The 12,326-nt window shown below is 37.3% G+C and overlaps 1 protein-coding gene across 1 annotated transcript in view; it reads right to left on the minus strand.

Moving 5' to 3' along the window:
- Positions 1-477: 477 nt before the first annotated feature.
- The window catches only part of LOC106669432 (scavenger receptor class B member 1-like), a 22,049-nt gene continuing 10,200 nt past the window's right edge, over positions 478-12,326 (minus strand). Inside the window, exons 6-10 of the mRNA XM_014398914.2 lie at positions 11,491-11,650; positions 5,807-6,034; positions 1,090-1,208; positions 900-1,028; positions 478-841 (exon numbers count right to left, since the gene is read on the minus strand). Of these exons, the coding sequence (XP_014254400.1) occupies positions 680-841; positions 900-1,028; positions 1,090-1,208; positions 5,807-6,034; positions 11,491-11,650 (798 nt within the window). The 3' untranslated portion in view covers positions 478-679. The remainder of the gene's footprint in view (positions 842-899; positions 1,029-1,089; positions 1,209-5,806; positions 6,035-11,490; positions 11,651-12,326) is intronic.

Here is a 12,326-nt window from a genome sequence, read left to right on the forward strand (position 1 = left end):
TCACAATACAATCACCTTTTTCCACAGATATGTAGAAAAAAATTATAAGGAGAATATTTATTTGGCCGTACCGCACTATATATAAAAAAAAGGCTGCTATGCCAAATAAGAGTACGCTGTTCTTTGTATACTGTCCACGTACTACATCCAAATTTTTACAATGACAAGCTCAAGTGTTTTAGAGCTGCATCAGTCAGGTCCACCTACAAATCCTGGCAGCCAATTAAAATTATTCAAAAATACAGATATCTCATAAAATCGAAAATATACTTGAGGCTTTTCCTTTCTTTTCTTTGTTTATTTTTATTCACTACCTAGTGGATATTTCTTTATTTGTTTTATAACGTATGGCAGATACTGATTCTATTATAGTATTTATGCTTTGCTGTTTGTACTTACACTCTTGTGGTATTTATATAACAAATGCATGCAAAAAAAATAAGGCTCAAAATTAAATAACATTTATTAACAAATTACAAAAGGCTGAAAATTTGTTTCATCACAGATCTAGGCATTTTAATCTTACTGAAACGCCAATAAATCTTATAAGACATCAATAACTAGTCTATATCACATGTTAAGTTAGAAAAACTATTAAATAAATTTAACGATATTGAAGGTAGAATGTCTGAAGAGACGATAAAATACTTTAATTTTAAAGCTTCCCTCAGCTTCGGCTTTAATTGTAAGATAAACCTTTTAGACAGATTAGGCAGATGGCCAGCATGCTAAATAGCGCCGCGAGCGTCGCGCTGATGCCGAACGTCAGTTTCATACTGCTCGCCGTGAATGTACCTTCATAAAGCAAGTCGCTCATTTCTCTGCCCACCTGTCCGATTTTCTATAAAAGCGAAAATGATGAAATTTTCATAATTTGATAATATAACGTTACAACTTACTATATCAACCCAGGCGATGGGCAAAACAAGCCCTGGTGAGAATGGTTTCAGTATAAAATAGTCGGGTGCGTCCGGGATCACTACGCCTATCTGAAACCTCGAGTTTGAAGACAGAGTAAGACCAAGAGTCTAAAATCAAAACGGGAAATTAAATATCAAAATTTTTTTCTGAAAAAATTAAATAACTCACAGCATGTATGTCCACGTAAAACTCATGTTTCTCTTTGATGGGATGCAGTCCATCGATGTGGTTTATAAGCTCCGGGTCTCCATAGAGAAAATGAGGATAGGATATGACAAGAGGTGCATCTGAAATTATTTAAAAACCCACTTTAGATTAAAGTAGAAACACTTACAATACTTTTTTTCATATTAGGCTCAATTAAAATTCCAAGGGCTAAGCCGCAATTCGAACCCAGACCACTAATCTCTAGGCCACCGTGGTGATCTGATGATGCTGTAGTTTTGTCGTTTTCCATCATCTTGGTTTGTAAAAAAAATTATGATTTATTTAAGAGGATATTTATTTGGCCATGCCGTAGTACATAAAAAATCATCTTTCACGGCCGATGATATGAATCTATTTTTAGCTTATCCTTCGTTTCAGCCTGGTTAGAGTGATCATCTACTTCATTTCTTTTTATTTTGTGTTATTTTTTCATTGCTGTATGTATTGAATACTAATAAGATAACTATGTCTATTTTCAGCCTGATTTGAAAGCCCGTTTAACCTCAAATTGTGACATATTTCCTTTTGTCTGTGGGGTGATGAAACAATAATTTGGTCATTAATGATCATTCGGTCTTCCCGTGATCGCTGATGGGTATGCCAGACGAATTTCAGTTTATAGCCTTCTCGTATCTCGGAAATTTCTTTTTAAGTTGTGCAAGGTGAAGAACCTCACGTCCTGTCATACAAGAGTGCATAACCCTTTGGGTGTCGCGCACGAGGGGGCCAAACCAGTTAACAGTACTTTTATGTTGTTGTTTTTTTTTATTTTCATATTATTATCAATTAAAATTCTATTGGCTATGCGGGGATCAGAACCAGAACCTCAACCACATCGTGGTGCTCTGATGAGTCTTTAGTTTGGTCGTTTTTGATCATTCTAGTTGGGTATGTCAGATGCGTTTCGGCAATACATCATCTTCAGTTGTGGTTTTGTGTGTTGCCTATCATCATCTTTGACTAATAAAGGAATCCAGTTTTAATAATGTCTGTAGAAAAAATTCTGCCAGAAGAGCATTTTTTATCCTTCGTCATATCTTTTGAGCAAACAAGGTTAATATGTCAAATCCGGGTTGTTAGCGCTTCAACCTTCAATAGAAATGTGTGGTGATTAATGACCGATAGCTTTTATCTTTTTTGTACATTAGTACATCTAGCCATTCCTGTTAGTGGGTCCCGCGGACAGTCCACAGCCCGACCCCGCCGAGACCTAACGCCACGAGCGCCGACCTGGAAGGACGCCCATGCCTCTTCTCTGCATAAGGTCCTTCTACCCTTCTTTTACTTTGTCACATATTGTTCCAGATGGATGCGGATAAAAACCATCTACACGGCACCTAGGGCCCATGGAAAAGACCGCATCCAACCCACAAACCGGGGCCAAATATGTCATTTTTTTCGATAAATGTAAAAATGGGATCCAGGTTTTCAATGTTCTTGATATACCTTAAAATTAAGTTAACTGAGGTGGGTAGTGGCACTTTATTTTTCACCCGTGTTTTGTAAATATCTTCTCTTCCTTGAAGTTTTAGTGGGCAGGCCAAAAGAACATTCGCATCTGCCACTGTAGAATTGTCACATGAACATATGCCATTTGAGAAGATTCCCATTTTGTGAAGGTGGGATGGAAGACGGTGATGGTTAAACCTAAGCCTAAATATACAAATGAAAAACTTTCTCGGTCGTCTCACGGTAGAAAACCATGCTGCAGACTGGATCGTTGGCTGTATGTTAAAATACCAAAGGTCCTTAGAATTACTTGCCTCTGTGTATTCCTTTTGCCATTTTTTCATTTTTTCCTCAGAATCGTTTTGTTATGAAAGGTGATATCCGATACCGAGATCTCTTCAATACAACTTCCCGAAACTTCAGCCTCTTTTGCCAGTAAATCCACCTGATTGTTAAATTTATTATCTCTGGGACCCTTCACCCAGATCAAGTGAATAATGACACGATTACTCGCAGACAACATACTGTGTTTTATCTCTGTGGTGATGGGATCTTGAGGACAATCCGTATTTTTTAAGGCTGATAAGACACTCCGACTATCCGACAAAATTATAGCATAGGTTGGGTTGGGATTTATTACATACTTAACTGCTTCTCTTATAGCTATGGCTTCGGCGGAAAAGATAGAGCAAAAGGAGGGTAGCTTTAACTTAGTTGAGTTCTTGTTACTTATGTCGAGAAATGCTGCACCAACTCCATTTTTTGATTTTGAACCATCCGTATAAACCACTGTGGCTAGAGGGCTATTTACGGTTTCATAACAATCTATTACATATTCTCTTTCTCCTATCAGATCTTGTTGGCCTATTATGATATTGGGTGAATAAAGGGAGGTGCGCCAATTAAGCGTAGGGTTGGCGGTCCGAATTTGTCTACCAAGGGCGATGTGTTTTATTTGCATTGTGCTTTCAGCAAAGGGGAGTGTCTTATGGATGCATTGTGTACACCACCAAAGGATATATCAGCATAAGCAACAGGGTGTGAAGGATCGTGCAACCGAGAAGCTAAGAATTTAATTGTTACCCGTCTTCTTCTAAGATGTAAAGGTTCAATATTAGCCTCCACTTTCAGGGAGTTTGTAGGCGTAGAAGACAAAGCCCCCAGACAAAGCCTTAGTGCTCTGTGTTGTATAATGTCTAATTTCTGTAAGTGGGATTTAGCCGCATTACTGTACAATATTGAACCAGGCACAAAATAATGGTGTAGCCTTGAGGGCGTGGCAACCTCTCTAAAGCACAAGCTGTCTTATGTTGGCCTCAGGGTCGGCAGGGACGTCGGGTGCCTTAGCAGAGTCACACGAGGGCCAGTGCACCAGATCCTGTATGCATAGATGGGGGAGGGTTGTATGGCCATCTGTACCACGGGGTGACAGAAATGTTCCAGAATCCGGCCCTCTGTCACATTGGGAACGGATTCGTGGTGGCTTGTGGTGACGCCCCTGGCGGGAACTTAGAGAGAGACTGTCTTCTACCTGGGACCTTTCGTGAAGCTTGCGCATGGCCAATGTATTATCATCCCCGGTCCTCACGGAAAACGTTGCGACCGGACGACAGCATGTAAGCGTTGAGGACTCATGATCATGCTACAGTCCCTCGAATGCGTGAGTAAGCGACTGGAAAAGGGTAGTGGTATCGGCGGTTTCTGACGAGTATGCTTTGCATTGTTGTGCGTATGACCGGCGTGGTACCCTTGGGGAAGCGAAGGATCGGACCACCTAGGCTAGACCTATGGCGTCCCTCGATTACGTGCAGCAGGTGTAGGCTGAGCTTGATAAGAGACCTTTGTCCGTAGGCAGTACTCATCTAGGGGGTGGGTAGCAATCCCACTTTTTAATCCGAAACCGCTGTCGTGGCGTTCCCGAAAGTTTCTACGCTAGGGGAGCCTCTACACTCAGAGAGATAGAGTCGCCTACTCTATCTAGGGAGTACGCGAGGGGGGGACGGGCTGATGTATTTCGGCCCGTTAGCCCCTCGCGTGCGGCGTACGGCCCGACGCACAATGCGGGCCCGACCATTCGGAGTGGACAAGCGGGGAGTGTGGCTACTGACCCTTAGGGGCCGGGACACCACTACACCAATGCTGCGGCGGTAACACTTTTCCGTCGTATGCAGAAGTGCGTCAGCTCTCATCTTGAGAATCAAAGCGTCCGATAAGGCCATGAGCCAGGTGCGGACGTTAAAGATCTTGTCTTGTTGACGATGAGTAAATCGGGAACGCATGTACAATATTGAACCATAATCAATGCGTGAGAGAACGAGGGCGCGATATGTTAACAATCCAATGCTTGAATGAGCACCATGCTTAACTCTAAAAATACACCTTAAGATATTTAATGCTTTTCTACCCTTCTAACCATACTTTATTAAAAAAACCCTACAATGCAAAATATATTTTTTGACCGCATCTCACGATTTCTGAATAATTCTTCTACAGAAAACTAACATGTAAATTTGATAGGAAAAAAGTATGCCTGCAAAGAAAATCAATTTGATCTCCGTATTCCATTACCTCTTTGAGTGTAGTCACTTGACTGAGCTAAGGGCCAAAGCCTTAGAGGCAGCAGCAAAAGTAGGTATTGTTTATCAATTTTTTTCCAAGCATTCGCGTGTAATTTTACTGTATTACTATGCTAATTTTGCTTAGGCTGAAATTAATCTGTTAAATTCTGTTTTTATTATTTGTAAAGAAAAGTAAAGTAATTCCTTTCTCACAGGAGGACAACATCCAACTACCCGTCGTATGTCGCTGGCGTGGGGTCAAACCACTTTATTATACTTCTTTCAAACAATTGTCAACTAAAAAGTCATAGGCTGTGTCGGGATTCGAACCCAGGGCGGCTAGCGTGGTAAATAAAGTCGGACGCCCTAACTACTCGCAGTAACTGCGGTCCCTGGTTACATTGTTTGCATTTTTCATTGGTTAGCAGTACTGATTTTAGTCTTCCGTCGAGATTTTAGTGTTTTTTAAGTATGTAAGATTAACCAGTATCATTTTCATGCTGAATCGGCAAGGGTCAAGACAGACAATAAATGACCCAGTGCCGATTCAGCATGAGTTCATCTATTCGCAGACCAATCAACAACTCATTTCGTTCTAAAAACATACGCATTTGGGGTACGCGTAAGGAAAATTTATGAATTTTCGGTTCATTTATAATCCTGATACTTGCCATAGTTGCACGGTTTGATGCTGAAAGCTCCCGAAGGAGGACAGTTGACCTGACAGAAACATGAATTTTCCGGGTTGTCCGCTCCAGAGGCGTAGACGTCAGGTGGGAGGACGAAGCGTCTCGCCGGGTACATCCCTACTATCGTCTCCTTTGCGAACCTCAGTGGGATCCGTCTGCACAAGCTGTACGAGAAAACGTGCAACGTATCCTTAGTCGCCGATACACGACCTGAAATTTAAATTGGAACATTTCATATCGACATACTCATGATCATCTAGGACCAAGTTCAAGGACATCTCGCATTAACGATCTAATTAAAAACAAACAATCGAGGGCAAGCGTGACCTACAGGTCATCAGTAATGGTCGGGGACTGACAAGGGTACAATCACACACCATTCGGCCAACAATAATTCCATTTTTATTAGCGTTGGCTGTTTTTTAAAAGAATGTACAAGTGTTTCTTAAATTTTACGGTTACAAATTTACAATTTCACAATTAGGCACAAATTTCACTTTATAAGTTATTATGTTATATAATAATCTCCTTTAATTAACTAATATTCATTTGCAGACTTGTTACATGGAATGAAGAAAAGAAAGAGAGAGAGAGAGAAGGAGGGAGAGGGAGAGAGAGAGGGAGGGGTGAGAGAGGGAGAGAGAGAGAAAGGGTGAGAGGGAGGGAGGAAGAGAGAGAGTGAGAGAGGGTGAGGTGAGAGTGAGAGGGAGGGGGAGAGAGAGGGAGGGGTGAGAGAGGGAGAGAGAGAAAGGGTGAGAGGGAGGGAGGGAGAGAGAGTGAGAGAAGGTGAGGGGAGAGTGAGAGTGAGAGGGAGGGGGAGGTAGAGAGAGAGGGAAAGGTGAGAGAGGGAGAGAGAGAGAAAGGGTGAGAGGGAGGGAGAGCGAAAGAGAGAGAGCGTGAGTGGAAGAGTGATAGAAATTTAATAAGCATGATAAAATCGTCATTACGGCGCTTCGCTATACTAAACCTTCACGATTGATCCGTCATGTTGGCTTTCTATCAAGCGCCTTGCTAAAAAAAATTTGTACTTCCATGTCGAGAAAAAAATTAATAATTTAATTAACCGATATATTCTTGTTAGTTGGGTAAAACAAAATAGAAAGTACAAACCACAAACAAACCAATATTAATCCTCATTTTTAATAACTGATTTACTTTATTATTTTTATCTAATTTACTTTAATCGGCGGAAATGCCAAATACCAAGGCCTCTAAATTTTTCTTTGCAATCCTGTCTGTTCGATAGCCCACTGACTACAAACTGCCATTCTTTGTAAGTAAATTGTAAATTTCTTAGTCATTGTGATGCGCTACCTTAGGCGAAAATTACCTACCTTATTTTACAATTTTTTTGTTAGCATATCAGAGTGGATTTTCCAGGTCATACTTGGGGTCAATACAGACGCCTAATTGTTGTACAGCGATAAGGGTATCAGGTACCATTTTTAAATCTTTGAGACCGCAGACAAAACTGTTTTTGTATAGTATTCGTTTAAAGAGGTTTTTTTAATCAAAGTTTTAGTCGCACTTGTGAGAGTTGGTAATTTTCCACTAAAGTTAATACATCTTTATCTATCATCTGGAAAAGCGTCGATTACAGTCAAAGACAAAATAACCGGACACTTTTATTTTTATTTCAAACTATATGTATTTTTGTCATTATATTATTAATTGTAACACGCTTATTTTAATATAAACCAAATTAAACGAGATCAAAAATTAATGAGTTTTTTATAGAAATTATTTAATTTTAATGGTTTGGCCGAAAATTTGTCAAAACACCGGAATAACTTTATTTAAAACAATTAAATTTAACTAACAATTTATTATATGGTTGTGCTCATAAATGTAACTAATAATTTATTACATAGTTTTACTCATAAAATTTAATTAACCAAATTTTCGTCTAGTATCGTCGAGTACAGTTAAAGACAAAAAAAACGGGACTCCCGTAGTTTTTTAGTTCATATCAAACTACATGTATTTTTGACGTAATTATAACATGCTTATTTTCATGTAAACCAAATTAAACTAGATAAAAAATTAATGAGTTTCTATAGAAATTATTTAATTTTAATGGTTTGGCAGAAAATCTATCAAAACACCGGAATAACTTTATTTAAAACAATTAAATTTATCAATTTATTATTTATTAAATTTTGTCAATTTATTACATGGTTGTGCTCATAAAATTTAACTGACAATTTATTATACGATCTTGCTCATAAAATGTAACTAACAATTTGTTACATAGTTGTACCCATATAATTTAACTAATAATTGTTATATGATTTTTCTCGTTCAATTAAACTAACAATTTATTACATGGTTTTGCTCATAAAATTTAATTAACCAGATTTTCGTCTAGTATCGTCGAGTACAGTTAAAGACAAAAACCGGACACCCATAGTTTTTATAGTTCATATCAAACTATATGTATTTTTGTCATTACATTATTAATTGCAACACGCTTATTTTAATGTAAACCAAATTAAACGAGATCAAAAATTAATGAGTTTTTTATAGAAATTATTTAATTTTAATGGTTTGGTAGAAAATTTGTCAAAACACCGGAATAACTTGATTTAAAACAATTAAATTTAACTAACAATTTATTACATGGTTGTGCTCATAAAATTGAATTAACCAAATTTTCGTCTAGTATCGTTGAGTACAGTTAAAGACAAAAAAACCGGGACACCCGTAGTTTTATAGTTCATATCAAACTACATGTATTTTTGACGTAATATTAATTATAACATGCTTCTTTTCATGTAAACCAAATTAAACTAGATAAAAATTAACGAGTTTATATAGAAATTATTTAATTTTAATGGTTTGGCAGAAAATCTATCAAACACCGGATTAACTTTATATAAAACAATTAAATTTAACTAACAATTTATTATACGATTTTGCTCATAAAATGTAACTAACAATTTGTTACATAGTTGTATCCATATAATTTAACTAATAATTGTTATATGATTTTTCTCGTTTAATTAAACTAACATTTTATAACATGGTTTTGTTCATAAAATGTAATTAACCAGATTTTCGTCTAGTATCGTCGAGTACAGTTAAAGACAAAAAACCGGAAACCCATAGTTTTTATAGTTCATATCAAACTATATGTATTTTTGACTTAATATTAATTATAACATGCTTATTTTCATGTAAACCAAATTAAACGATATCAAAAATTAATGAGTTTTTATAGAAATTATTTAATTTTAATGGTTTGGCAGAAAATTTGTCAAAACATCGAATCCTACCTGTTTAATAGATTGGTTGCATATGGCATGGTCTATGTTTCTTTAATAGTTAGGTGTTGAACCAATTGGGTTCAATTGTTGATTGTTCTTTTATAAAAAGATCTTTTATTTGAAAAATATATTGTGTCCCATTCTTTGATTTGTTGTTTCAATACATCTAGCACATTCTACAAAAGGACTTTGTCAACTGCATAAATTAACACAGGTGATTTCAAAATTGTCGATACTAGTCAGTTTTCTTTGGTTTCCCTTTGGAATATTTAATTTAATCGAGTTGACCTCGATTGGAAGATCCAACACGTATGAATTACTTCCTTCGGTAATCTACTGGTGATGGGGCGAGCTGATCAAAAGAGTTAACTCACTGAACGAGCGATGAAACTCTCTGAAAAAAAATCTTATATCCCTTTCACTACAATACCAATTCTTCAGCGATCGCGCTTTACTATTTCAAGAAATAAAATATATTACATATAAAATAAATACTTGCGTCCGTAGTCCAGATCGTCGGAGGAGCATATGTACATCAAGAGCATATGTAGCCCTCATAGGATCGCAGTCGTATAAGAGGGATCAGGGAACTTAAGACACAGATTCTTAGGAAAAAGCCCGCGTATGTGTCGGGCGTGTGTAGGAAAGTTGTTCGATGTGTACTATATAATGTGTCATTCCTTGGTTACATATAGGGAGCATGTATTTGGGTTCCCTTCGGAGTTTTGGACGAAACGGGGCTGTTTCATTGTGTACAGTACTTGATAGATATATAGGTTTGTATTTTTATATTGAATGTACTTATTAGCGTGAATATATACCGTGAGAGGGCCGATAGTGAAATATTGTGGGTTAGTAATTTATACATATTTAAAAAAAATGATTTAGTTAAAGTACAATTAAGTAAGGTTTTTGGTTGAGATAAAAAAGTCAATGGCACGAGCGGGATTCGAACCCACGATCTTTGGCTTGATACGCCGCTGCTCGACCACTTGATCCATCGTGACCTCGATCCACTCGGACACTAACTTCCCATCTCAACCCCACCTGATAGAGCAGCAGCGTACCAAGCCGAAGATCGTGGGTTCGAATCCCGCTCGTGCCATTGACTTTTTTATCTCAGCCAAAAACCTTAATTAATTGTAATATATTAATTGGTCAAGTGGACCACGAAATTAGTGAATTTAGTTAAAGGTTATGTTATTTACTTATTTAGTGTTTAATTAATTTCTATTTATTAACGTTATTTATTATTATTTAACAGTTTTCAGTAATCGTCTTTTCGCCATAATATGAATCTGATATCCAATATATACACTTTATATATTTGGTATTTAGGTTATTGTATTATATGTAATATTTCGTATGAAGCATCTAGAATCAAATATTAAAAAAAGTAATTCTTGTCATAGAAGAGGGCTTAATGTTAAACTATACTTCTTTCAATTAATAATTCTTATAATGAAAGGTCTTGGCTGAAAAAAAAAAGTTAGTGTCACGAGCGGGATTCGAACCCACGACCTTCGGCTCAATTCACCGCTGCTCTTACGCTAACGTAATCAAGTGGTAAGAGCAGAGGCGTATTGAGCCGAAGGTCGTGGGTTCGAATCCCGCTCGTGACGCTAACTTCTTCATTTCAACCAAGGTCTTACATAAAAAGGATAATTAATTGAATGAAGAAATTTGGTCAATAGACCACTAAACATAATGGGGTTAAACTATACGTTGAGCGTCGCAGACAAGGGGGCAAACGTACTATACAATACTTTCTGAGATTTTGAATTAAAAATTCATTTGCTGTGACGGGATTCGAACCCAGAATGCGATTGGGCGCCGTAACCACTCGGCCACCGCCACAGATAAAACCCTAATAACAATTTAGTGACAATTTGGTCGATATTTTAACCACGCTGTAAATCACGAAAATAATCTACATATCAATTAATTATTCTTTTTATCTAAGGCCTTGATGAAAAAGTCAGTCCGGAGCCTTGTCGATAGATGGCCCTCAGAGGATCGGAATCTTAGAAGAGGGATCAGGGGACTTAAGACATAGATTCTTGGGAAAAGCCCGCGTATGTTTCGTCATGTAGGGAAAAGTTGATGGGTACCACATAAAGAGTCATTCCTTAGTTATATATAGAGAACAAGTATTTGAGTTCCCTATTCGATTTTAGGACGAAACTTGATAGATATATCGATTTGTGTTTTCAGATTGAATGCATTTATTAGCGTGAATATGGAAGGCCGATGGCGAAATGTTGTGCACATCGACGCTCAATTATAATAGTAAGTTATACTTATGTGAAAAAAAGCAATTCTGTCATAGAGAAGAGAATTTTTTACATTTTTGTAAAGTAATCAAAACACCGAATAAAATTGTATTGTATTGAATTATACCTGGAAATATGGAGCCATCAAAACCTGTGAGATTATTGCATTCGTCGCTCGACCAAACGTTCAGCTTTTTCATACCGTTGACCTCATGAATAAGTGCGAAATTGTCAATATCGTCGACACCAGTTCCCACCGTGATCCTATTGACGCTGAAGCCGGTTCTCTAAAAATAGGCACAAATTCAACAAAAATTATCTTAATTTATTAGGATTGAGTCGTTTATATAAGCTTAACTCTGTGCACATATTATCTCCGTGCCTCAGCCTTTAACCTCCAGGGGCAGTTAACAGTAGGTCATCAGCCCGAACGCATGCAATTTTTAAATTTCTCACTCATTCTTCAATGCATTATTTTCTATTAAAAACATTCACTCAATTTAATTGGAGCATTCGATATTCCTCCTTCACCCTGAGCACATCCTATATAACTAACCTCACATAATATCCCACCTAGACTCTCTCACACTGCACATTCACCCTAATAAATTTCTCAATAATTTTTTTTTTAATTTGTCTTCTATTATCAAGCAGTGTCTTTAGTTTTAAAGCTAATGATAATATTTATCTAGGTTTTTGTTATTAAATATTAATGAATGAGTCTCGACCTTCGCAAGTGATCAACGACAGCACTATTGTAAAATTCACTAATTTCGTGGTCCGCTTGACCAATTAATATATAACAATTAATTAAGGTTTTTAGTTGAGATAAAAAATTCAATGGCACGAGCGGGATTCGAACCCACGATCTTCGGCTAGATACGCCGTTGCTCTACCACTTGAGCTATCGTGACCTCGATCCACTCGGACACTAACTTCCCATCTCAACCCCACCTTTTGAAT

The sequence above is a fragment of the Cimex lectularius genome, unplaced genomic scaffold (genome assembly GCF_000648675.2).
Source record: "Cimex lectularius strain Harlan isolate CLEC.00 unplaced genomic scaffold, Clec_2.1 scaffold318, whole genome shotgun sequence".
Taxonomy (NCBI): domain Eukaryota; kingdom Metazoa; phylum Arthropoda; class Insecta; order Hemiptera; family Cimicidae; genus Cimex; species Cimex lectularius.